General features: G+C 46.1%; 1 protein-coding gene across 1 annotated transcript in view; it reads left to right on the top strand.

The window, feature by feature from the left end:
- The window catches only part of LOC108921523 (PEX5-related protein-like), a 47,244-nt gene that overhangs the window by 19,539 nt on the left and 3,472 nt on the right, over positions 1–24,233 (top strand). The window contains exons 2-10 of the mRNA XM_029249274.1: positions 7,775–7,879; positions 12,556–12,667; positions 15,085–15,294; positions 15,476–15,593; positions 15,765–15,852; positions 17,317–17,412; positions 20,556–20,675; positions 21,453–21,596; positions 23,157–23,227. Coding sequence (XP_029105107.1) covers positions 7,775–7,879; positions 12,556–12,667; positions 15,085–15,294; positions 15,476–15,593; positions 15,765–15,852; positions 17,317–17,412; positions 20,556–20,675; positions 21,453–21,596; positions 23,157–23,227 — 1,064 coding nt within the window. The remainder of the gene's footprint in view (positions 1–7,774; positions 7,880–12,555; positions 12,668–15,084; positions 15,295–15,475; positions 15,594–15,764; positions 15,853–17,316; positions 17,413–20,555; positions 20,676–21,452; positions 21,597–23,156; positions 23,228–24,233) is intronic.

Raw genomic sequence — 24,233 nt, 5'->3', positions numbered from 1 at the left:
GTACAGTCTTGGCTTTCTCTTTGCTTTGGAAAATAAAGCCTTCTTACCCTTGACACCGGGAGTCCAGTCATCTCATCAAGGAAGCTTTGTTTGTATAATTCAAACCGAGGAGTGGAGATAAGAGCGCTGTCACACTTTGCATTTTAAAGGAACCACAAGACCATAAAATGATTAATGCACGAAGAGCAGAACATCCTCCCTGGAAGTTCATAACGGCTGGTTTGTTTTTCAGAGCTACAAGTGGGAGGAACTGAATCCTAGCGACGCAGAGCAAGGGGATCATATTCTCCTCGACGAAAATGTTTTTTGGACAATTGATGTCTGGGAGACAGTGAGGGTAGAGCCCTCCCAGCAGAGCTTAATGAAGTTAGGCTCCGCCCAGTAGATCTTAACGAAATTAGGCTCCACCCAGAACTGCATCATGCGAATAGGCCCCACCCACAACAGTGATCTCCATAGGGTGGCATGAGAGGCAGGAGCAGAGGAGGGCTACATTGCCCCCCCGATGCTCCCCACAGAGTGGCTATCCTAGCAACAGACCCGAGAGAGGAATTGACACTAAGCAGGTGAAGGTATAGCTGATGCTGGGAAAAAACACGACAGGAGATACGTGCCGGTGATCACGGAGAGAGGTGTGTGGACCGCACTGGGTGGGAAGAGCCCCCCTGGGTCTGATTAGTCACCGGTGAGAAGAGAGTAAGAGAAGAGAAACACGTAGATTTCAACCACAACTAATGCTGGTTTGTGGTGTAACATTTATTTTGCGTATGCAGGCGCCGCAGTGGAAATATCAGAATGCAGACAAAGTTGATTTCAACAGTAACTTGCGTAACTGGTGTAAAACTACAGGGGATGCTTTGAAATCGCTGTATGATGAGATAAGATGCTGAATAAGGGAAGCGGAATAAAAAAAGCGCTACAGTAAAGCACGATAACGCAGATTGAAGCAAGACGCAGCTTTATAACATTGCTTTTGAATGGTGCCCGTCCATTCAGGCAGTAATGTGATAAGGAGTTCTGCTCTGCTGGACTGATCCTGGGCAGATCTTCGCAATCGGTGCCGTTGGGCTGAGCGGGAGCCCCACGTGGGCAAGCCAGGGCAGCGCTGGTGTGGAAAAACACCTCGGTTGCCAGGCTGGGAGAGCCCTGGGAAGGAAGGGCCGGGGGCTCCACACACACTTCATATATTTATAGCGAGCGTACGATACAATAGCCCCTTTGTGCTGGACTAAATGCAAAATCTCAGATGCGCTTCAAAATAGCGCTCGAATTTGCATCGCCTCGACTGAAATAATCACGTTTTCTGCAGAAAGATTACGGCTACCGCAGGACTAACTGCAGGCTAGAATGACATGTCCATGGTTATTAGTGTGGTGTACCGGTGTAGCGTATTATTGGACACATCTGGGCAACAGTGATGAAGACCAACACGCTGGCGGAGACCAGCCCGTGAGGGGCAACCCGTGGCAATTTTGATGAAATCCCTTCCTGAGGCCATTTTCGCATTTGGGTTCAGTTATGGAAATTCTGTGAAATTCATTCTGCCTTTTTATGGGTATCCTCAGGCCAACGCCATGTGCTCACATTTACACCAAAGAGGACCGACGCTGATTATCTCCTTAAATCTCACTTACCTTAGTCAAGGTCTCCTTAGTCGAGGAGAATCTGATGCAAATTTAAGCTGCATTTGAGAAGGACACTTTTTACAGTGTGATTATCTATTCCAGATGGGCTTAATGTATGCCCTGTCTGGGACGCCGGCCCCCTTGTGCGCTAAAGTGGGCCAATTTGCAATAAAGGAGGTGTGAAAATCAAAGCACTGAACTATTCTGATCCTTCACAGTGGTGCCCCCCCCCCCCCACCGTCAAATCCATCTGGGACAGTCATTGCGTTCCGGATCAGAGGTGGCTTTATGGGTTCTCCACGGTTAATGGCTGCTGTGGTGGCCTACCCCCCCACCACATATGGGCTCCGCCTCTTCCTCTCTCTACTGTCGACCCTCCGTCTCGCCGTTGTAGCTGTAGTGGACTCTGCAGGCTTCAGCCAGCTTGGGCCGCTGACCGCTGTGATGAATTGACCGTATTGACGTTGGAGGAGGGTACCAGATGGTGATCGGTGAGAGCAGGGAGGCGTGGTGGTGCTGGAGGACGTCGGCGCTGTTAATCACCGCTCAAAACAGCCATGAGGTCGCGAGCCCGTGACTCCGTGTCCCGACCCCAGAGCTCTAGATCACCGTGGGACTGGAGTGTGGTCATTCATATTCGTCATCATGGCCTTGTTTACCATCCCCCTGGTGACCCTTTTAGGTGTAATGGCTCAAAAAACCCAACTCCTGGCTCACTTCATAATTATGTGTACATGGGCTAAGAGGTGCCAGGGAAATGATTATTGAACCACTGTGAACGGAAACAGAATGAATGAGCATCAGCGAGCAAAGGATTTTTAACCAATGAGCTTCCTGTAATACAACACCCTTTTTTTTTTGTTCTTGAGGACAGGGTTGGAGATGTCCCCAAATGAGCTCTGTGGGAAGAATCCGCTGAACTCAAGGCGTTTCTTCCGAAAGCGGCACCAGCACAACAAACAGAGACTGAAAAGCGATATATCATTTTGACAGATGGAGTTGCGGCTACAAAAGGCCTTCGCTCCAGCATGACGAGAGCCGTAAACACATCCTTCTGTCGAAATGCGTGAATCTGCTTGACGCTTTTGTCCATGTTGGCTTGTCCTCGCTGCCCACAATTACCGAGCCGACTTCGGAATGGAGAGTGGCTTTTGCAGCGCCGCACCTGAATGCCAATTTGAGCTATAAATCCCCCGAGTGTTTTTTTCACTGCTGATTCATCCCTGGGAGGAAATGTGAAAGCCATCAGGTGTCGTCTTAGGGATCCATTGAGGGACGAGGTAAACACAACAGCTTGAGTTGAGCTGAGCACCGTGACTGGGGACTACTCTTTTTGGAAAAATTACGTCATAAGCTTTTGTCCTCCTTGTATGGAAAGCTCAACAGGTCCTCTGAATAACGTGCCCTGAATGAGTGCCCAGCAAAGGCCCGGGCCCTTGCCGCATACACGGAGTCCCGGCTGTTCAGGGTTTGGGTGGAAACACACCACCTGCAATGGCGGAAGACCTTCATTTGCTCGTGAGCCATAGACCATGACTACAGGAAACACTGTGTTCTCATGTTAAAGTACAGTGCATAATGGGCGACGGCTCAGTCATTAACTCAAATGATCATTAGTCATGATGAGGAACATCCCAGCACTCTTTTTTTTCCCCATATAGGTTTCCACTAATGGTGATGTAGGGTTCGAATGGTGGCGGTTAGCCTCCTCCCTTTGTAATATATTCCTCAGTATAGCACCCACACTAAACCACCTGTCCCAGACAGGGTCGCGGGGAACCAGAGCCTACCCGGCAACACAGGGCATAAGGCCAGAGGGGGAGGAGACACACCCAGGACAGGATGCCAGTCCCTCGCAAGGCACCCCAAGCAGGACTCGAACCCCAAACCCACCAAAGACCAGGACCCGGTCCAACCCACTGCGCCACTGCATCCTCCTCAATATAGCCGCTCAGTCAAACTTGTTCCATGGCAACCAATCGACGTAAATCGAAATCACAACTGAAACGGGGGATTCTGTTCTAGCTTCATGAAATCATAAAGACATCAATGTTGACTCAGTTGTGCAAACCATAAAAACACCTTTTATAACAATGCTCTTATACTCATGGGATAGGGAGCGCTTCAAAGTTCAGATTCACATCTAGTTTAGGTTCCACGTGTCGAATGTATGGAGTCTAAATACCATCCATCATATTTGCAGATATCCAATTTCTGGACTCTCTCTGTTATGAATATGTTTTGATTTTTAACATAGCATGAATTCGTGCCCAGGTACTGCATAGTGCTTCGTAAGAAGTCCGCGTGGAGCGACTGCAAAGGTAAAATAAGTGGTTCAGATGCAAATTGGCTTAATGAGCATCATTCCAGAGATGCTCAGGAGTCGCCCCTCTTCGTTCAGGGGAGACACGGGGGTCTTGGGAACAGCAACGGACCTCATTAAATGAAAAGGTTTTCCTCCGCGCCATTCTTTTCGTTCCCGCTTTGACGGCAGGGCTAAAAATACAAGCTGGATCCTCTAGTGCCGATGTTATATTGATCAAGTATAAAGAGCGCATGCCGTGAATCACCTCTGCAACGCAGAAAAATTGATTTAGATCACTTGAGATGCCCGGTCCGTAATATGTGGCCAGTATTTTTTCCATTTGTTGACCTTCTTCTATGCTGAATTCTAAAAGGTGTCGTCCCTCTCTGACTGTACGTGCTTTGTTGTCTGCATTTCTATTATGTTTAGTGTATGAATGATTAAATTCTTTCCATATCGAATATTAACGGGTAATATTGCAGGTGAGGACTTGGTCATAGCTGTAAAACTTGCCTCTGACTATTTTTAGTAAAATCCTGACATTCATGCAAGACATTTACTTGAAGAACCGTCCTAAATTTAGCGTCTGTATGTGGAATAATGTAGGTTTCGATCTTTTGCATAATTTTGCTGTAGCGGTGAGGCCTAGGATTGGATTTTGCTGACCCGCTGATTGTACAAACTCTGTAGTGTGTATCTGCGCAGATTGCAGGGTTCAAGTTGCCTTGCTCTCTAATCAGCGGGAAACCGAACACATTTTTCCCCCACTGAGAGCAGGACTTCTGAATCAAGCCTTTCATTAAAGTCAGTTCTGTGATTGGTATTCAAGTGAAACTTTAAAAAAAATAAATAAATAAATAATAAATAAGGCACATAACTCTTCCTGAGAATACATACGGAAATGTCTCTAATTGTAAATGTAAAGAATCAGTTAAAGATTTCACAAGGATGTCATATCATTGACATCGGAAAGTTGAAGAACATCTCAAGGTTCCTGGAAATAAAGGACGAGAAACTGTATCAGGTGTATTTCCTGTATAAACATAAACATATAGATCCATTTTACTTGTTCAAACAACCCAATGAAGTCACCTGGCAGGTGTGATGCCCTGGCTGTCAGTATCACCTGGCTGTTGAAGTTACCTGGCCACTGAGACCTGATTCTTGGTTCTGCTCAGTGGCCTCATGTCTGCGTTCAGGCAAGAAGCTGTATGCAGGCTCTGCTAAGGCTTCCAGCGGTCAAACCTGATTGGGTTCTAGTCTCGCCGGCAGCCCATCCTCATCCGCCGAAGGCCCCGGGAGCAAGATCAATTTCAGCAGGTCTTCCTGATTCCGAGAGGCTGTGACGTGGGGAGGTGATGAGAGAGCGGAGCTCCTGTGTCTCTGAAGAGGACCGCTCTCGGTCGGCCAGTGGTGGAACAAAAGATCCTGCGACAGCCAGACTGGAGAGGAGCCCATCCGTGCTGGCGTTTCATCAACATGCCCAGAAGGAAAGGCACAAATTCCTGTAAAATAAAAGGTGTAAAGATGAGCAGTGCTGACAAGGATTTGGTTCAAAAACATGACGGGAAGTCGAAAAGTATCTGCAAAAATTCGTATCCATAATTCATTTGCGCACACATTATCGTGGATACTTTTTGACTTCCCGTCGTGTTCCAAGGGTATTCGTCACGACATTCGCGGATCGCGTTCAAACACCTTTTCTTGCCGTTAGCTTTTGTCACCTTTGAACAAGAGTTTTTCAACACTAATTTTTTTTTTCCCCAAGACGACCATAACTATTTACATGAACATGAAGGGATTTTCATGCTCGCAGCCACAGGTCCACGGTGAAGAACTACGCAGCGGACAGGAAACGCTGTAGAGCCGGACGGTCATCGTTTACTATCAACGGTGAGTCAACGCTGAGCATTTATCGCTTTTCACAGCGTGCACAGCCCCCATGGTAAAGAATTGCCAAAGGTTGTCAGCATAGATCATGTCATCGGTGATTGGACACAACGGTGGGGGTGCATCCTCGGGCCCAGAAAAGGAGCACTCAGTCCCACAATGGCGTTAATAATTCATTACTGAGTGCAACTTGCTCGCCGGGCGCCACCGATGCACGGACACGCTTTCAGGAGGAAGCGTGAGGCTGCACCGCAGCGGAGCCATTAGCAATAGACAAGCGGGGCTCCTTCCTCCATGACAGATACAGTGGAACTTGCTGCTCCCCAGCTGGCCAAACCAGTGCTTTCTTCATTGGCATTGCTGGGTGGGGGAGAAGCTCGCCTTGGAGCCACGCGCCTCCGTGAAGAAGCTGGACTGGTCTGGGTAGGGAAGGTGGACCGCTATCGGAACCGACGAACACGGCCTCCATTCCTAACGTGCACGAACCCCATGTTTGAAATTGGCTTCATGAACCGCACTGGGTCACAACAACAAAGAGACAGGAATAGTAAGTGCACTGAGAGACCGCAAATACATAGCAAGGGCACAAGGTGAGAAGGTTACAACAGAGGTGCGATCTGGAAGCATTGAGCAATAAGTGGTAAGGGTATCCAGATGTTCCAGAGTTCCTTTGAACTGTTAAGCAGATCATAACATAACATGCTGTATGAATTGTTACGGTTTGAAGATGAAGATCAAAAGCGGTGTTTTTACCTCGTGAATCGAGGTACAGTCTCGCATTTCCAAACTCACCCAGTAAGTCCCACAGCGGTGATCACTAATAAAACAGAGCAGCGCTTCCATGCTGGATTGTGAACATCTGCTTTGAGGAAGTGCTGATATTATCAGTCATTCATGGTGAATTACAGTATTGGGTGTGGATTCCAAGCTGGGTAGTTTGTGGTCTATCGCTTTAAGGTTAGTAACTCGATCAAGGGTACCACAGCTGGAAGTGGGATTCACACACGGGGCTTCTGATTGCAAGACACTGTCTCTAACCAAGATGCGACCTCTGCCAGCCATTACATCCCAAATCGGATGTGCCCTTTGACCATTTCCCTTCAGATTAAAATGGTGCCGTAAGATGTGGACACACAACGTAATTTGTACAAGTAGTCTGCATCAGTTTCGTTCATGATCTTCTGCAGCAAATTGCTTGACATTTTACCTTGATCTCAACTTTAAGCTGAACAACATATCAGACTGAGAGGAGCTGTTGAGACGATCTTGGTATTAGTTTTAGTGGAATGCAAGGGCGAAAAAAATCCAAAAGGACACAGAAATATGCCTCACCGGTACCCACTGAACATTTACGCTCCCTAGTCTTCCACTCGTTCTCCCTGACATTCAAAGCTGGACCATAGTGCTGTACCGGTGACTTTATGACATTAACCCGAGGGTCTCGTTTCTTAGATGCGAGTTCTCCTGGAAACCCTTGAACTGTGTTTCTCGTTGAAATCTCCGACAAGGCTGCCATTGTGTTCCAGTTCATCCTTATCTTGTTCGATAAATCTCTGCCAGGGCCCCCAAGGGAGCGGTAGAGACGGTGCACACTGTCACAGGCGGTCTTTCCAGGAGCGGCACATTGCATTCGTGGAATCAAGGTTCGCGAAAATCAACGGCCGAGTGGAAAAATCTGCCCGATGTTTAAGAAGACCAATAAATGAGATGATTCCATCCAGGGTTCAATTTGCGACTTGGCCGATCCTTTCATCCGGGCTCCGGAGCTGGGCCCTAAGAGCGGACGTCCCTTGTGCAAAGACAGACGTCCCACAATTCCCCCGGTCCTCTAGCGGCATTCCCTCCTTGCTAATGACATAGAGCTAAGGTTGTGTATAAGGTGCCTTTGGGGAAACCCTCTGCGTGAGTGAACCACTTGTCCTGACGCGAGTCGTTGTTGATTTCACTGTTGTAGGGGAAAGACTCTAGGGCTGCAGATAAGACTGTTGCCATGGTGCTGAAGGAGATACCAAGTAAGGCGTCTTCAGAAGGAAAACCCCTCCTCAATGTGACAACCAAGGTGGGCAGAACCATCGCAGAGACCCAACAGGAAGCACTTCCTAGTTTGGGGTCGATAAAGAGTCAATAACATCCCATATCTTACCTCCTTTCACCATAAACGCCACATCTAAAACAACTAATCAATAAATGTCTGCTTCCTTTTCATCAACAGCTGCTTTATGGGGTATAAAACGTAAACGTAGCCAGTTTTTACCAGACCAGACTTGTACCAAGTTTTTACTACATTACAGAGTAATGGGAACGTCTTGACTATGATGTTAATGGATTAATTGTTATAATGGTTGAAATGATTTACCTTTGAGAGGCACGTCAATGTGAATATGTTATCAGTTCAATGTCAGACAGTATAACAATTACAATAATGTTTAGAGCATAATTTTCCCCAACTTTTTTATGGCATAATTTTAGTAAAATAATTACAATAATTTTTAGAGCATAATTTTCCCCAGCTTTTTATAGCATAATTTTTCCCACCATTTTCCTAGATTTTTTTTATTGCTGTCACTGTCACTATTACTAGGGTCGAAACGAGGAGCATATTTACACCTCATAAGCAGCTGAATTATTTCTGTTTTTTGTGTGCAGAATGCAACACCTAACTGCATGGAATTGGGCTGCAGATTTCTGAATTCAGTGTGCTGCTGCTGTGCTTTGTGGACCCAGGTTTACCTTGTTTTTGTGTGTGTTTATTTGCTTTGATGCACCGCTGCACACATCTTGCGTGGACCTGGTGTGGCAGCAGGCTGTGTGTTTACCGTGGTGTTTTATTACTGCCCCGTGCTCGCTGTGTGCTGCTCTGCTTCGCCTCTCGCAGGATGGCTTTTATTCCACGCTCTGTGTGTTTGTTGGACCCCCCAATGCTGTGTCCTGGAAATGAATTTAAGGTGCCAGTGAAATGATTGCAAATGTTTGCTGTTTCTTATGTTGGAAGAAAATTTTTGTTCATTATTTTCGTCCGTCTGGTTTTGTCGTCCCTCTGAAGAGCAGGTGCCTGGGTTTTAAACTTTTTTTTTTTTTTTACGTTGACCTGATACCTTCTGCAGTTTGCGTTAGAAATTAGAATTTGAACTCGGGGACCATGTGCCTGGAGTCCGTGTTCCCCGTTCTCCTTATTTCCCTCCATCGGCCTCCGCAGTTTGAGTCCAGAATGGTCCATTACGGCTCTTTAAATGACACGACCAGTCTAGTTACATCCCAGAATTTAGTTTCTGACAAAACTGTATTGATTACTTTTTAACATAGCACATACAAATTGGACATAAAGTTATACGAAGTTTTCCAGTAATAAAAAATAGCACCTCTGTAATACAGGAAATTATAACTGAGCACCTAATTTCTATTGTTTTCTTACCCTGTCTCTGGCTGTTTCATAATAACAGGTCTGTGATTTCACTACGTTTTAAATTCTTTGCGTGAGAATTTTTATGAGTGAAAACACAGTAAAAACTGGGAAATGAACACAGTTCACGTGACTACAGGCTCATTACTCAACTGAAATGCTTGCCAAGAGAGTCTAATTAGTCCAGAATAAATTATTGCTGCTAATACATGTGCTTATAGTGTAAACAGGGTTCTTAGCTTCTTGTTCTTGTCTAACAATGCACTGTGTGCTTAGTATTTGGAAATAAGACAAAAATGTATTCATCTTCCATGAAAAGCCAGCTAAGCTACTTCATTATTACTATAAAGGTTTAGTCAACAATGATAGAAAGCAAAATGATATGAAGTAGAAAAAATTGTGAAATAATAATAGAAATATTATATTAAAGATAATAATAATATGAAATAATAAAATCATTTTCCGCAGATGTTTTTTGTTAGGATCCACTTCACTGGATATTGAATTTATTTAATTATAATAGGAGACGATATTTACGCTTGAGCAGTACGTGTAAGTAACTGCAGAATGTATGTATGTTTAAGCTGTTTATGTATTTCTTTGTTTATTTCTTTAAAGTTTCGTTCAGCCATGGTCTCCCAAGCTCTGCTAAGGATCGTCTGTGTTTGTGTGTCCTTAGTTAGATGTGTGTGTATGAGTGAACGTTCAGTTTACATGGGATACAGCTGTCCACGCGTTCCTGCCGTCTCCGGTACCGCAAGCGTGTAGGACCTCCAAACGGGGGGGGGGGGGGGGGGTCAGCTTTCCTTCTGTGAACGATGAGACACGCAGCTTTGCGAAGATCAATATGAAGCAGTTGGCCTGTAATAAAACGTATCTCTTATAGACCTCGCATGATTCCATGACATTGAAATATTCACAGATTCCGCAGTGCCCCGAGGATCAGGGAAGAGATATACTCTCACTGTTGGAAGCTCAGTCAGTCCTAATATAATATTTTCATTCTGTGGTACCAGTCCCAGATGACACAGTTCCATTATATGTTCATTTAACATCTTGGTAAAACAGTGTGTGTGTGTGTGTGTGTGTGTGTGTATGTACTGTAAATATACATATATATAGTATTGCAGAATTCTCTGGAAGGTTTATAGGGCTCTTATTTGTTTCAGGCTACTAAATAATAACATCAGGGTGAGAATTTTAATTATGTGGATCCTCACCTGCCCCCCCCCCCCCCCTTTAGACCACCATGGGAACATTATAACAGGAATTACCAGGCACCTTTTCCACCAGTTTAATGAGCGGCTGCGGTTCAAACCACTCGTTCCAAACCTGCTATTTTACACAGGTGGATGCCTCCAAGTTCAGCGGCCCACAAAATGAGGTGATGCTTGACCCAAGATATGATCCGGAAAAGCAGAGCCTTTGAAAAAAATACGTCAAGATATGGCAGGGCGTTTCAGTTGTGTTCTTTGTTCCTCAGTGGGCTTTTTCGTTCAATTATCCTGACAGTCACTCATTAAGAGTGTTGTGAGATATTGATCATAGCTGCATGACACAGTTTAATTACATTTATTAGCATTCACTGGCTGCATACTTTTTTTCACCGATATATGAAAAGAAATGTCTAAATGTGATGACTGCTCTTGGTCCTTGACTGCAATTTCCTCCTTTAAGAAAAGCTATCAAGAACATGGTGCGAAATTCAGTTTCTCGTCTCTTCCAGATGGGCCACATTGTTATTCATAAACCCTTTACTTTTTTCATCCGAATTTCCACTAATGCCGACTGCGGAGATCCTTTCGACTGATAAATGAAAATGTATTACTAATTTACGAAAAGGATATTGCTGTATTTTTGGCCTACCTCATAAATCTTAGACTTCCGAGATTTCAAGATCGATATGTAAAATGTCAAAAAATTAAGAGTGACCATGCAGAAAAATAATATGCAACAATGCAGAATATGTAGATCAATATAGATCAGGTTTGGTCACTTCATTTCTGGGGACTAGCTGTCTGCAAATCTACACTGCCTTTCAAACACATTCCCCGCACATTAATTCGATAATTGTGGCTTATTAATTAATTGTTTCCAATTAAACAGATGCTGATAAAATGGAAAGCAACACTTGAACTGCATTGTTAATCTATAGGCCCCAATCCTTGCGTGTAACGTAGTAATAATGTACACTCTACTCTGCAAAAGATTAACAAACTGGAATCAAAACCAAAAGATAACCTCTCGTCATTGATATCCAGACAAAACAATGTAGAGTAGGAGTTCTCATTAATGTAATAATGGTTTGCACCTTTTCCTTCCTGGAGATAAGGGTGAAGAGATGAAGGCAGAGTAAAAGTGGTGTAATGGTCTGTCAAAGTACTTACCAATTTCTACTCTATTATAAAATGTAATGGTGTAAAAGCTCAAACGGCAGTATGAGTTCTGCGAAGACAAGTGTACCGTTGAGCCTCCCAAGGAGCATCTAACTGTCAAGACTGAAAAAGTTCATTGAAAGAAAAAGATCATTTTTGTTTGATCACCAACTTTGGTCTGGTTTAGGCATTTCTTTCGTGGTGCTGTCAGAACGTCGGTCACCGAGGGCTGGACTTTGGGCCCAGTTATGTCTCAGGAGAAGAGTTCTGAACTGACAGAACCACTAGAGGAGGGTGGCTCATCACTGGTCTCTCCAATATTGTCTGTAGAAGGAGAACTTTTTTGAGATGGGAGAGTTGGAATATAACTCCTGTTGTTCCAAGAGCCTTCATCTCGTCTGCTTGAGTTAAATCTGCACCGTGGATCTAATTAGACTGATACGAATAAGAGGGGAAGCAATAATGATTTTGCATCCTGGTGAGCAGATTGTCATTGATCAGGCCCCGTCTCTGGCCGTCTGTTGAGTATATTTGATCCTCCTCTATATGTTTATATCATGTGAGCATCAGCAGATTCTGACTTCTTGCAGGCAGGACAGTTCTGCTGTCATCTGTAAAATGATGCGTGACCAATTTCAGGACGCGAGAGTGCAAAGGGCACGTGTGATGGACATCAGAGACGCGGTGTGGTATGTGTTCCTTCACTAGGGATTAATTTCATGAAAATGTCAATGTGTGATAAGTGCCCACAGGAAACATAATGCTGAGGATTCCAGGTTCCAGCAGGTAAAGGTTCTGGTGGTATCAGAAGGTTTTGGGGTCCCTTCTCCTTTTCTGTCCGTGTGTCTGTGTGCTCACGCCTGTAATCCTTCATTTCTGTGCTCTGAAATGAGTTCTTAAATAAGGCCAAAGGGGGGAAACGCTGAAATCTGCTTGAAAATAATTTCCTTGTGCCTCCAGCTGGTGAGCGAGCAGCAAGAGAGTCGGCCCCTGCTGAGCCCGTCCATCGACGACTTCCTCAGCGAGGCCAAATGCGACGGAGCCGCCCGCCCGGTGACTTCCAACACTGCCGGTACTGCTGGACCCCCCTCCCGACTCCCCACACCCCCCACGGTGTTGATGCTGTATTGGCACACTGTGTCGTTTCACTGGAAACTCGCTTTCACACCTTGTTTCCCTACTGCCGGGTCGAGTGACACCGGAGCATCGTAGGACTTTAACTATTCCGCAGCCTTCAGAGGCAGGTTCACTAAGGAAAGAATTTTTCTGTGCTTGGCTGTTTGTGTAATTCCCGAGTCCGGGATATCGGTTCTGTTAAAAGTACCACGTTGATGCTCACCCACTAGTGGTGTAATATTAATCACCCTGCGCCTCTGCATCGCCAACTGTTCTGATATGATTTCCAGTTTCTTTTTATCCTTTAATTATACACTGAAGTATCAGTCATTGCTTTGTTTTTTTTTCAATTCAATATTCATTACAAATATATTCAAATAAATAAATAGATAAATCACAGGGTATTTTCCTCAATATTCTACTTTCCCATAAATTTTGGCTGCTTGCACATATTTATTTGCTCAGTGCAATGAGTAGAAGACACAAGTTGACAACCATAGGTACCAAAGACCAGATTTAGTTATTTGAAGAGTTCTGGTGAAAAATTGTTTGTGCCGAGTTGGCGATTTTCCAGCGTGACGGTGATGGCTCTGAAGACCCGCCCCTTTTTTTGCAAGTTGAATGTGATTGGTCAGGTGACCTGTCTTTCTTCCTACCGCAGACGGATCTGTCAGCGACCCACCCCCTCCTCCTGCCCCGTCCTTACATTTCTAATTGGGTTTATTATGTGACGAGGGCATTGCCAGGAAATGCCAGGGACCTAATTAGCTAAGAGAACACGTGCCTCCCTGCACTTCTTAACAAAAAATTTATTCGTCGACAGGAAGCAGCCGTGTGAAAAATACGTACAGGGATCGGGGTCACGTTTTGAGAATGTGCCTCTCTCACACCGGCTCGGTTCAGTGACGCAAAATTGCATAAAGGCAGATGTAAATTAAATACCTGTCGACATTATGTATTACCAGTGAACAATGCCACATTATTCATTGTGTGTTACGTAACATCTGCAGCTAATTTGGATTATACGTTATCGAAAAATTCCCTGGGCAAGACGGGAGGAAATTCCACACATGCTGAGTAGAGGACACTTTTGGCTGTGCGTTAAAGTCCAGCGATAAATAGTTGTAAATAAGATCATCTACATGTTGCGTAGGTGCCCTCGCTGGACTTTGCTGAACTGCCACAGCTGTTCTTCCGGGCAGCAGATGATCAGCCACGCAAAGAGGGCAGTTGGACGAAAAGTACATGTTCCCCGCGTCCCGATTTGAAGAGCGCGTTCCCCCAGCTGGGGGGAATCCGTTAGCTGGGAGAAGATGGGATGCAGTCTCAGCGAGGGGATTTAAGCCTCTCTCAGACTCATTCCCTAATCTGGACGCTGCGCTCTTTTCTCCCACAAAGCTGGTGTCCAGCATGTCAGAGCTTCATAAATGAGAAAAAAAATGCAAATTTTCAAAGACCTCTAATGAAAAAAAGTGAAAGTGAAGAAAGGTATTCAATGCAGCCTTCCTTTGCCTCGTTGGTAATATCTGCACAAAGTGGAGATCATATTCATATACTCTGCAAATCACCTTGGGCAGAGGTGTTAGACGACACAACCTAATGAGGCCTTATGAGGCCGAAGAAGGAGAAGTGCTAGGAATGGGTTAGCAAACGTACGACATCAGGGGTATTAACCCACTCCAAATGGGTTCTGGCCTGCTGCGTGTCCCCCAGTGTTGCACTTCGGTCGGCGTGTGAATCTCGCTGTGTTTCCGCAAGGCCTTACCAGCCACAGATGAAGTGACTCGCTGGCAGCTCGAGGGCCTCCTCACGTCAGGAGCATCAAACACCAAAGAATAATTGGGAATCAATATGCATTTCGCGCTTTGGTGTGAAATGGGGGCCGTGTACAACTACATGTTGGAGACTATTACGCTGCCTTTTTGTGTTCTGGTTAAGATCATCCAACAAAGTTGAACATCCAAATAAATCCAAGTTGAAAGCCTGTAACCCAGGAATCAGACAGTGTATTTTTCACCAGGCGGTAATTTATAATTAGACCACACACACACATACATACACACACACACATCGACTGAAACCGCTTGTTCTGGGTGGGTGTTGGCGAGTCGGAGCCTAACCTGGCAACACAGGGTGCAGAGCTGGAGGGGGAGGGGACACACCCAGAACGGGACGCCGGTCCGTCGCAAGGAACCCCAAGCAGGACTCGACCCCTAGATCCACCAGAGAGCAGGTCCCAGCCAAACCTGCTGTGCCCCCCACTAGACCATGTAATGACATAATAATAAGACACATAAATACACGGAGACAGATCTCCAGCAGAATAAACCCAGTGGGGGACACTGATATATTGAGACACATCTCTGTCTACAGTGCTCTCCTCGGCCTTGGACCTGCTGGACCTGAGCGAACCCAATGACAGGAGACGAAGTAAAGAGAAGAAGAGCCCGGGGTCCTCGCGGGGGGACAGCTCCAAGGGCACCCCCTGCAGGAAGAAGGCGGACGAGACGGAGCTCATCCAGGTGGACATCGAGCAGATCGCTCCCAGCTGCCTGAACCCTGAGAGAGTTTCACTGCACTCAGGTACCGACCGCTTCATGTGCGGATGTAGAAACACTAGGACGCTTCTCATGCAGTATCTCAGTACTGGTGCCTACATCTGAGCAGGACATTCATGGAGACATGAGGTAAACCATTTTCACATGTATCCGTCAGAAAATCTGACCAGTCTGTCCAACGTTACATTTTCTCCCGACCTCACCAGTCTCCTCACCCCTGGAGAAATGGGACGAGGTGAACCTGCACCCCGACAGGAATGGCAGCAGGAAGTGGAAGCTGGAGAGGAGGTGCTCCTCACGCCATTCCTCCAGCGAGTTCCTCTGGTAGGTGGCCGTCGTGAATATGTGGAGCGTGTTTGAGAGGCTGCAAGATTTCATGGTAAAAATGGCCCTGCAGATTGTTCTACGACGAGGCTGAAGTGGTCGGACAATAAAAATGCACGTTCCGAATATTACTGTCAAAGGTACCCATTTGATAACTCCTCCTGTTCTCAGGTCCACGGAATTCAAGACGCCACCTGAGTCAACCGCAAAACAATCGCTGGACTTCAATACGAACATAGAGGTGGAAGCAGTGCCCCAGGTAGATCATTAATGAACTATGAATTAATGGTCACATTCTGCATATTTCACCCACATTCGTCTCTAAATACATGTGCTGCAACGAAGGTACTGAGCATTGATTTCAGATTATATTGGATATTTGCGGTATTTTTAGCTTTCAGAGAAATCCTTGTTGTTATGTCACTTCATCATCCTGTCCAAATAACAAAGATTTTTTAAATTTCTGATATTTCGCAACATCCTTGTGAAAGGCAGGAGAACACAAGGATACCTTCTCACCTCCGACGTGGAAATGCTCTTCTTTGTTCTCGCGCTGTCCGAGAATCGCCGCTTTTCCCGGTAACGCCGAATGTGCACTATGGCCTCGGCGATAAACAGCTGCCCGTTTTGCAAACATGGTTCAAACAGCTAAGTCGGAAGAACTCCCTGGGGAACTGAAATACACCGGGAGAGCGGGGTCCTCGCAGGTCAGGCGGTGTCCGTCAGACTGGGACACGTCGCTTTTGCTGCCCTCGTGTCGCTGCCAGACGAACCACGTGTGAATTATTCAGCAGGCGCACAGACGCACTTCTGCAGTGCTGCGGGGAGGGGGGTGTCTAAGGCACCAGTCGCATGTTTGTGTCCTTCAGCTGAATAAAAGAATAAGAATGAGCATGAAGGCGAAAGGCACCATGATACACGCCACTCGAAGAAGCGAGTAGCAAGAAGCTTCTCTTAGCCACCAGGCTCGGTGATGTGGAAAAGTATCCCATCCCTAATGCATTCTTCACGCCTCTTGCTAAAGTCACAAAGTCAGATTCACCACAGCAAATTAATGGAGAGCTTCTTGTAGGGTTCAGCAGAGCCTTCTGCAAGCGGGGGACTTATGGGTCATCCAGGTCATGATGGAATGCCTGGGCTTTGTAACGTGTATTGTGAGCCTCGGGCAAACCCGACAGCAACAGAGAGGAGATCAGCAAAATCGGCCCACTTCCCAAAAGCCTAGAGGGCATCTTCCAGGGCAGTTCACTTCCCTCCATGACATCTATAATGAATTTGCCACCACGCAAGGCTTTGATATTTCCTTTCACTTAGTTAATGTATTTCCTATGACTTCTCCAATGACCGTATGACATCACGCAAAAGTAATGCTCATCTAAGGCATCTTTTCTAAGGCATGAGATGGCTGTGATTCATTGTGAGTATTTCTGGATATTTGTGGATGCTTGAACAGGGATGTGTAGAGCAGATGGATGCAGTGAAGTCCACTGCAAATGTCCTGGGTTTTTGCGGTGCGCAGAAAGCAGAGTCTGGATGATGTTCTGGATGACCTCAGTGCAACACTGAGGGTGAAGCTGCTGATGGGAATATTAATGCAAAATTTACCCCGCTTCCCGCCACCCACCTCCGCGGGAAGCTGTCAACAAGCCGAGAAGGCGAGAGGCTGAAGGAGGGAAGAGGAAATGGTTCACCCATGTCTGTCTCTCGCTTACTTGTCCAACAGCGTCGCTTCAGCAAAGACCAAAGGTGGGGTAACGCTCTACTGTCCAGGAACCACTCCTTGGAAGAGGAGTTTGAGAGGGCCAAGGCTGCTGTGGAGGTGAGAACGACAGAGGTACTCCCAGGACACAACCAGGTCCATCGTAATCTTTGTTCCATGCAAACTTTGGGTAGGTTTGTACACTATTATTTAAAATGACAAAGCATTAATCATTTTTGCTCCTCTTCTTGGGCCGTTTCATTCGTTTTATGTTTTCTCGGCAAAAGCTGAATGCATCAAAAATTATTTCAGTCTCCTTATTTGGAAGGTTACCAAAACACACCACACCAACATCTCCAGAGGAAAATAATTACAAGACAGACCTGCAGCTGGCAGTGGGGTGCCAGGCCTTAATGAGACCCAACCTATGGTCCGACTGACCTCCTGTCACTACGCGCAATATTTCCCATACTGCATCAGAGAAGGATCCGTACAACAGGGCAGTCGAGTTGCTGGCAGCAACACTGCAAGCCAGCAGCCTTAGCAACTGTGGGCACTGCAGACTACGAGAGAATGCTTGAGGTCTTTGCTGACAAGCCATGGTGCACCATAACATCCTGGCAGATTCTACAGTGTGACATCTACAAAATGTGGCCACCTAGGATATACTGAAGGAGAGCAATGTGTATATGGAGGCGGGTTTGTTGGATTGCCAGTGTTATATTTTCAACTTCGCAGATTAACATTGAAACGATACTGATCGCTCTCAAACTTTGATTTAATTGTGGAATCCTTATAAAATTGACTATTATAACTTATCCTGACGGTGTTCCCACCATCATTTTTCACTAAAAAAGCCTCTCAGTGCTGCTTCTCTGTTTCTCAGAGGTTGGCCCAAAATTCGGAGAACTGCGTGAAATTCAGCCGGAGCACGATACAAGCCAAAAGGAGGCACCGCAAACTGGAGAAGGCCAGTTTTTCTGCAAGCTAAGCTGTACGCTTACCATGGCAGGTGGTGTCTTTTCCATTCCACCTACAGCACCAGCACTGTGCTCATTTCTGGTCATGCTCTGATCATGCTCATTTGGACTAATGATCACTAATGAGCCTCCATCTGACAGCAGGAGTGCAACCTACCAGAAACAGTTCAAACTACCTTATTATTTCCTGTTGATGTCTTCTCTGCTAATTGCAGGGTTGCGACCTGCCGAGTGACACATTTTACTCTTTATCGTCGGTAACAACCATCCGAGATGGAGTGCAATAAGACCCCCAATGCAGAGTTTCTGAAATGTTGTTTGCCCGGTGCTTTGATGTAACGTATCTTACAATTTAACACAGATCTAAACCTACTTACACAACTACATATGTCTTCCTTGACCAGGCCACATAGTTTATTTCAACTGAAATTTAATTAGGATTTAAGTGCATCTGTTATGTCTGATACTGTGTGATTTCTTACAGCAGTGTTTTACAAGGGGAACTACAGTAGGCAGCACTTTCTTTTGCAGGGCTAATTGCATGAAAATTCACCGCCATAGACTGAGAATTGTTTGCTTTTTATGTCTCAATTAGAGCTTGGATGGTGTATGTAATTTGAATAATTACCCTGTTACAGTGACTCAGAACTGCTCTAATAAGCTTGTAGTGTCTTCTGCGTGACCCGCATCACCTTACCAAGACGTTTGCTTTGTCTGTTACCTTGCCCGTCTAAGACCTCTTACCCCGAGACTGCTTATTCGTATTCAGGTAGTTTGTCGCAGCCAAGCGAATAAGGTGATTAAAGTCATAAAAGCCAAGGCATAATGGGTAGCATTGGTTTTTCCTGTAGAAGTCAGGAGTTTCTCAAGAGTTTGCTACCATTAAAGCTGAACTCTGCCCCGTGACAGGGCCCATTCAGACCTTTTTTCGGTTCTCTAACGTTATTGCCTTTTCGTAAGAAATCCTCAGTCAGCGGTAGTCCTCATCTTTAGGATGTCTCACTCGATTCACTCCAGAAATGCTGTCTTTGGATTGTGGGAGGAAACCAAGGCACCCTGAGGAAACCGATGCAAACACCATACAGACTAAGCTGGATTCAAAGCTACACCCAAACAACTGAGGTGCCGCGAGGCAGAAACACGACCCGATACGGCACCGTGCCGACTTCTTTTGGATAATTGCCACTCCAGTTCGCCTCCCGCTTCTGACTGCCAGACTAAATGTTTGTCTGCTTTAACCTGTAATTACGTAGTGGTACTCGAGGTTGACTTTTGCTCAAATTTACATTCCAGTTGTTTTATATGCGTCGGAGTGTCTGAGCTCTGAGTTAGTTTTCCAAAAATGACCAAGTTTACCGTTTTTCCCTATTGAGTCGCTCCCTTTGGCTGTTTCATGGCTCTCTTGCTGTGTGCCTCAGGCTGACAGCTCTGTGTTGGGAATGAGGGAATGGGGTCTAGTCATGTGTGGAGACCTGAGGGTTCTACCCGCTCCCTGCTATTAGCCAATTTTACACCCCACTGGCCAGCCAGTCTCTGGTGGACTGTGAGTTAAGCTGAACACAATGCATCGAGATGATTTCTACGAGCACAATGAATCATTCAATGCTCCTCATACGCCGCACTGTACGTCTCACTGGTGGAAAAGTGTGAATCAATAGGCTTTTTCCGTCCTGGTAACGTCTCTGTTTTAATATCCGTGATGGAGTGTCCGGTGTGATGCTTTGCCCACCAGCCCGACAGTAATCCGCAGAGACGCGTCAGTGGCCATCTACGACTTTGCCAAGGTCATGCCTAATGGACACTGCTATGGCGTGTAGCTACAGTTCCGACCCATGGAGCGACGGGATTGCTGCCTAGCCTCTTGGCTGCAGCAAGGACGCACAGGTGGGGTCTGAGCGTTGTGCGAGAAGCTGCCGCAGGTATTTCCATAGGAATTAAATGAGCCCAGCCAAATGACTTCCTGTCTAAAGTTGAACTGCAGGCAGCTGAATAAAAAGCCCTTCTTACGGTATCTGCCGAAAACACAATCAGTTTAAAATGCAGGATTTCCCAGAGTTATAAAAATAGCCAAAGTAGGAGAGGAGCGGAATGATCATGCTTAACATCGGTAATTCAGAATGTGGTAGGATTATGCAGAAATTCTGAGAAGTCTCCACAAAGGAGCAGTGAACCAAAGACCTCGCACTGTATGGTCTCTCCTCAAACCTGGTGTCCCGTCTGCTTGGTGTTCCAGCTCTCTAATTCCTCCCTCGACCTCTAATAGCTTCTTGTTGATGCCACCAGTCGGACACGGAATTCTGGGACAAGATGCAGGTGGAGTGGGAAGAGCTGGCTCGGAGAAACTGGCTGGAGGAAGTTGAGAATGAGGGGAACATCCACCCCACCGTTTCGCCACATGAAAAGGTGTGTCCGCTCCTGCAGGTTTGAATGATTTGTCAATTTGTCTTTAGCGTTGTATAACCCTACCTGGATGGTAGATCCAGTAACCGAGAGCGATAATTCAGATGAATGCCTCTAATGTTCAGTCCAGCAGCTGATTAAAATGTCATCGAAACACAAAATCTCTCTTTTTCTTCTTGTCTCTTATTAATTTGGGTGAGGTTTGTCTCCCAAGCGACTTAAAATGAATTACCCCTTTATTCAGCTCGAGAATATTTACTGAGCGAATCGGGATAAGTACCTTGATCAGGAGTACTCCCATAGGATTCGAACCTGCAACCTTTGAGCTCAGAGGCAGCGGTTTTAATTTCTCAGTTAACACAAACTGCAGTATGTTCATATTCGTCCACTAGATAAAGACCACAGGTGTCGTAGTGGCTAGAGCTGCTGCCTTTGGCTCTGAATGTAGCGGGTTGAAATCCCACTTACTGCTGTAGTACCCTTGAGCAGGGTACTTACCCTAAAATCATTCAGCCGGATAGTTAATTTCTGCATCGTTATGTGCGTCACACAGGTGCTGTGTAAGAAATGTAGTTGTAGAGGGGTCATAAATATTGTATGATGAAACAGTGGAATAGGAAGATGATTTAAGAAAGAGTGAGGGGTCCTGGTGGTTAGCGAAAGTTGGGCTTAATGGAGTAAGCTGGGCTACGACCAAGTTAACGTAAATCAAGTTTTTTTTCTGTGTGTTGCAACGTGACAAGCGTGACATGGCAGCTCTCGCGTTGGGTTGGCCCGCAGGGGTATTACTTCCACACGGACAACCCCTACAGGGAATGGCCCAACGCATTCGAGGAGGGTCTGCGGAGGGCGAGGGAGGGCGACCTGCCCAATGCCATCCTGTTGCTGGAGGCTGCCGTTCTCCAGGACCCCCACGACTCGGAGGTGAGTAGCCTGGGGCGGTGGCACACCGTGCCCCCATCTCTGCACATCTGACACACGCTCTGACACATGCACTCAGGCACAATGCTCATCTGAGTGCAAAAAGGAAAAGTATATTTATCTAATTTTACAGGTTTTATATCCAGGGCCGGCCGACAGCATCTCTTTATAATAAATGTCTTCTATGAGAGAAAGTAGCAGCCACAGCATCGGAAATACACAGCTTTGTTTTTCCTCATCGGGGGAGCCTCCGCTTCTCCCGCTGGGGTTAATTTGGTTCTGTAGACTTGCCGAGGAGACGCACGCTCCTCGTGGTATCCTGAGGGACACCCCCCGCAGGCAGGGTGCCTACTCTCGGCTCTCGCTCCCTTCATTCGCAGCCTCACACGTCGCGATATGTGAACGCAGGTCTCTGCCTACAGGTCTGGCTATAGGAGAAGCTAACTAATTAAGTCATATTTTTTAGCTGAAAATAAGATTAGCCAGAGGCTACAACGAAGACATTTTTGGAATCGTACATATTCCAGTCCACCATACATTTTTTGGAGCAGGTGAAGCAATGGTCAGGACCAAGGTTCGAATCCTACCCCTTTCTGTGGTACCCTTGATCAAGGCACTTACCCTGAATTGCTGCACTGAAAACTACCCTTCTGTATAAACTGGTAAACTGTCAGAAATACCTTAACGCTGTGAGCTGCTTTGGAGAGAAGCATCAGGTAAATACGTAAATGTAGGTATCAGGGCTGTAGCTCGGTGGATTTTTGCTTGCACAGTTTATAGGATTAAGTGGCCTCAGTTTGGACCTCTATCTGAACGAGATGCCCACCTGCTGGCTCCGCTGGGGGGGGGGGTGGAGCGCACCTGAGCAAAGGCTCATTAGAAAAATCACACTCAGGTGCAGAACATCAAAGCCTTACAGACCCAGAGAGAAGAGAAGAGATGGCGTGTTCTGCCCAAAATAGCCCGTCCTTTGTTTGGAAATGTCTTCTGTTGCTGTAGAACCAGCGAATTCACTCGAACCTCACTTGTTTCCAAAGCTGGACCCAGCGTGACGTGTCAGAGAAGCGTACCCGGTTCTGCTTCCCAAATCTCCGATTGTTAATAAAATTCACCGTGCTTACTGTAACACAAGGGGAGCGTGGTGGGACAGCAGTGAAGAGACCTGTCTCATTATAAGAGGACCATGAGCTCGGATCTGAGGATGACACTGCTTAACCTGCATCTCTCCCATGAAATCCAAGCCTAGACACTGAAAGTTATGCAGATCGCTCAAGGGTCTATGTGATAATAATGCTATGCTGAGCACATCTTTCCGGTGAAGTGTTCAAGGTTGAAGGAGTACGGTCTTAAATCACCGCAGGGAGAAGCCCTGTTTTCGTGCTTGTCTTTTCGGTGTTTCCCACGGGGACGCCGCGGTGCCCTCTGCGCGCTGTCCGAGGTGAACCCCGCGATTCCAAAGTAACGTTGTCTTCGTCGACGTTACTTTGTGTCCCGGGGCAGGCGCGTTTTCGCTTTTTTTTTTTCTTTGTTTGTCCCCAGCGTTTGACCCTGTTGTCTTCTCAGGCTTGGCAAGTGCTGGGGACCACCCAGGCCGAGAACGAGAACGAGCAGGCGGCTATTGTCTCCCTCCAGAGGTAAGGAGAGCTACTGCAAGGCTGTACGCTTGCGCTCACGATTTTCCTCACTTCTGTTCCCCGGATTAATTCTTCCAAGAAGAGCGAGATGTTAGTTCTCCCGTGCTCATTCCTATCCTAGCAATTGTTTGACCTCAAAGCGCAGTATACAAAGAGGAGTGAGCATCACGTTCCCCGGCTGCACCGCGTTTGCAGGCCAGCACTCGAACCTGCATCGCTCATCACTGAGGACCTGTGACATTTGGGGTAGTTAAAGACCCTCGGTGGGTGGTGCGTCTCAAGGGTTTGATCTCCCAGCTCGGCATCGCGCCCCCAATCGCTGTGGTTTGTCATTAATATCCTAAGTTCAAGAAAAGAGCGTAATAAGCAGGTAGTGAAATAAGGGATTTTTTTCGGACGTCGGGCTCCTCATTGATAATTTCATTTTTTCTGGCCCTGTCTGGTTGCTCTGCATGAAAACCAAGTAATTTTTGATCACTGGTAAATTTATTAATGTTTAATAGTGGGAAAATCTCTCCGTAAACTTAAAACTTCCCCCATCCATGCATGATATCTTCTGAGAAATAAAATACGTTATGATGAATTCAGACAATAACTCAACCCCTTGTAATAATAACTTTTTTATTTTTTTCTTTTAGGGAGGCTGTTTGTGCCAGATTAAAGTTTGTGTCTGAAAAAAAATCAAATTACTTCTATGGCAAAATCCGTGTTGTGTGTAATATTTTTCAGAAATTGTGCGAGTATTACAAGCTTTTTTAAATCCTGGGACATTGAACAAATCCCAGAGGACATCATCTTGATGTCAGCCAAATCCGATTTAGCCTCTTTACTTTCTTTCCGAATCCCAAAATTCCTCTGTAACTCACATCACACCATCGTGCGGCAAAGCCGAAAACGGCCGCTTTCTTCCGTCTGCTGCGTGTGAACGAACGTCAGGCTGTTCCACGGAGAACCTGAAATACAAAGGATTTAACTGGGCCTGTGTGACAAATTTGTTAAATGATAC

This window comes from Scleropages formosus, chromosome 25 (genome assembly GCF_900964775.1).
Source record: "Scleropages formosus chromosome 25, fSclFor1.1, whole genome shotgun sequence".
In the NCBI taxonomy this organism is placed as follows: domain Eukaryota; kingdom Metazoa; phylum Chordata; class Actinopteri; order Osteoglossiformes; family Osteoglossidae; genus Scleropages; species Scleropages formosus.
This window is presented reverse-complemented; position numbering and strand designations above follow the sequence as displayed.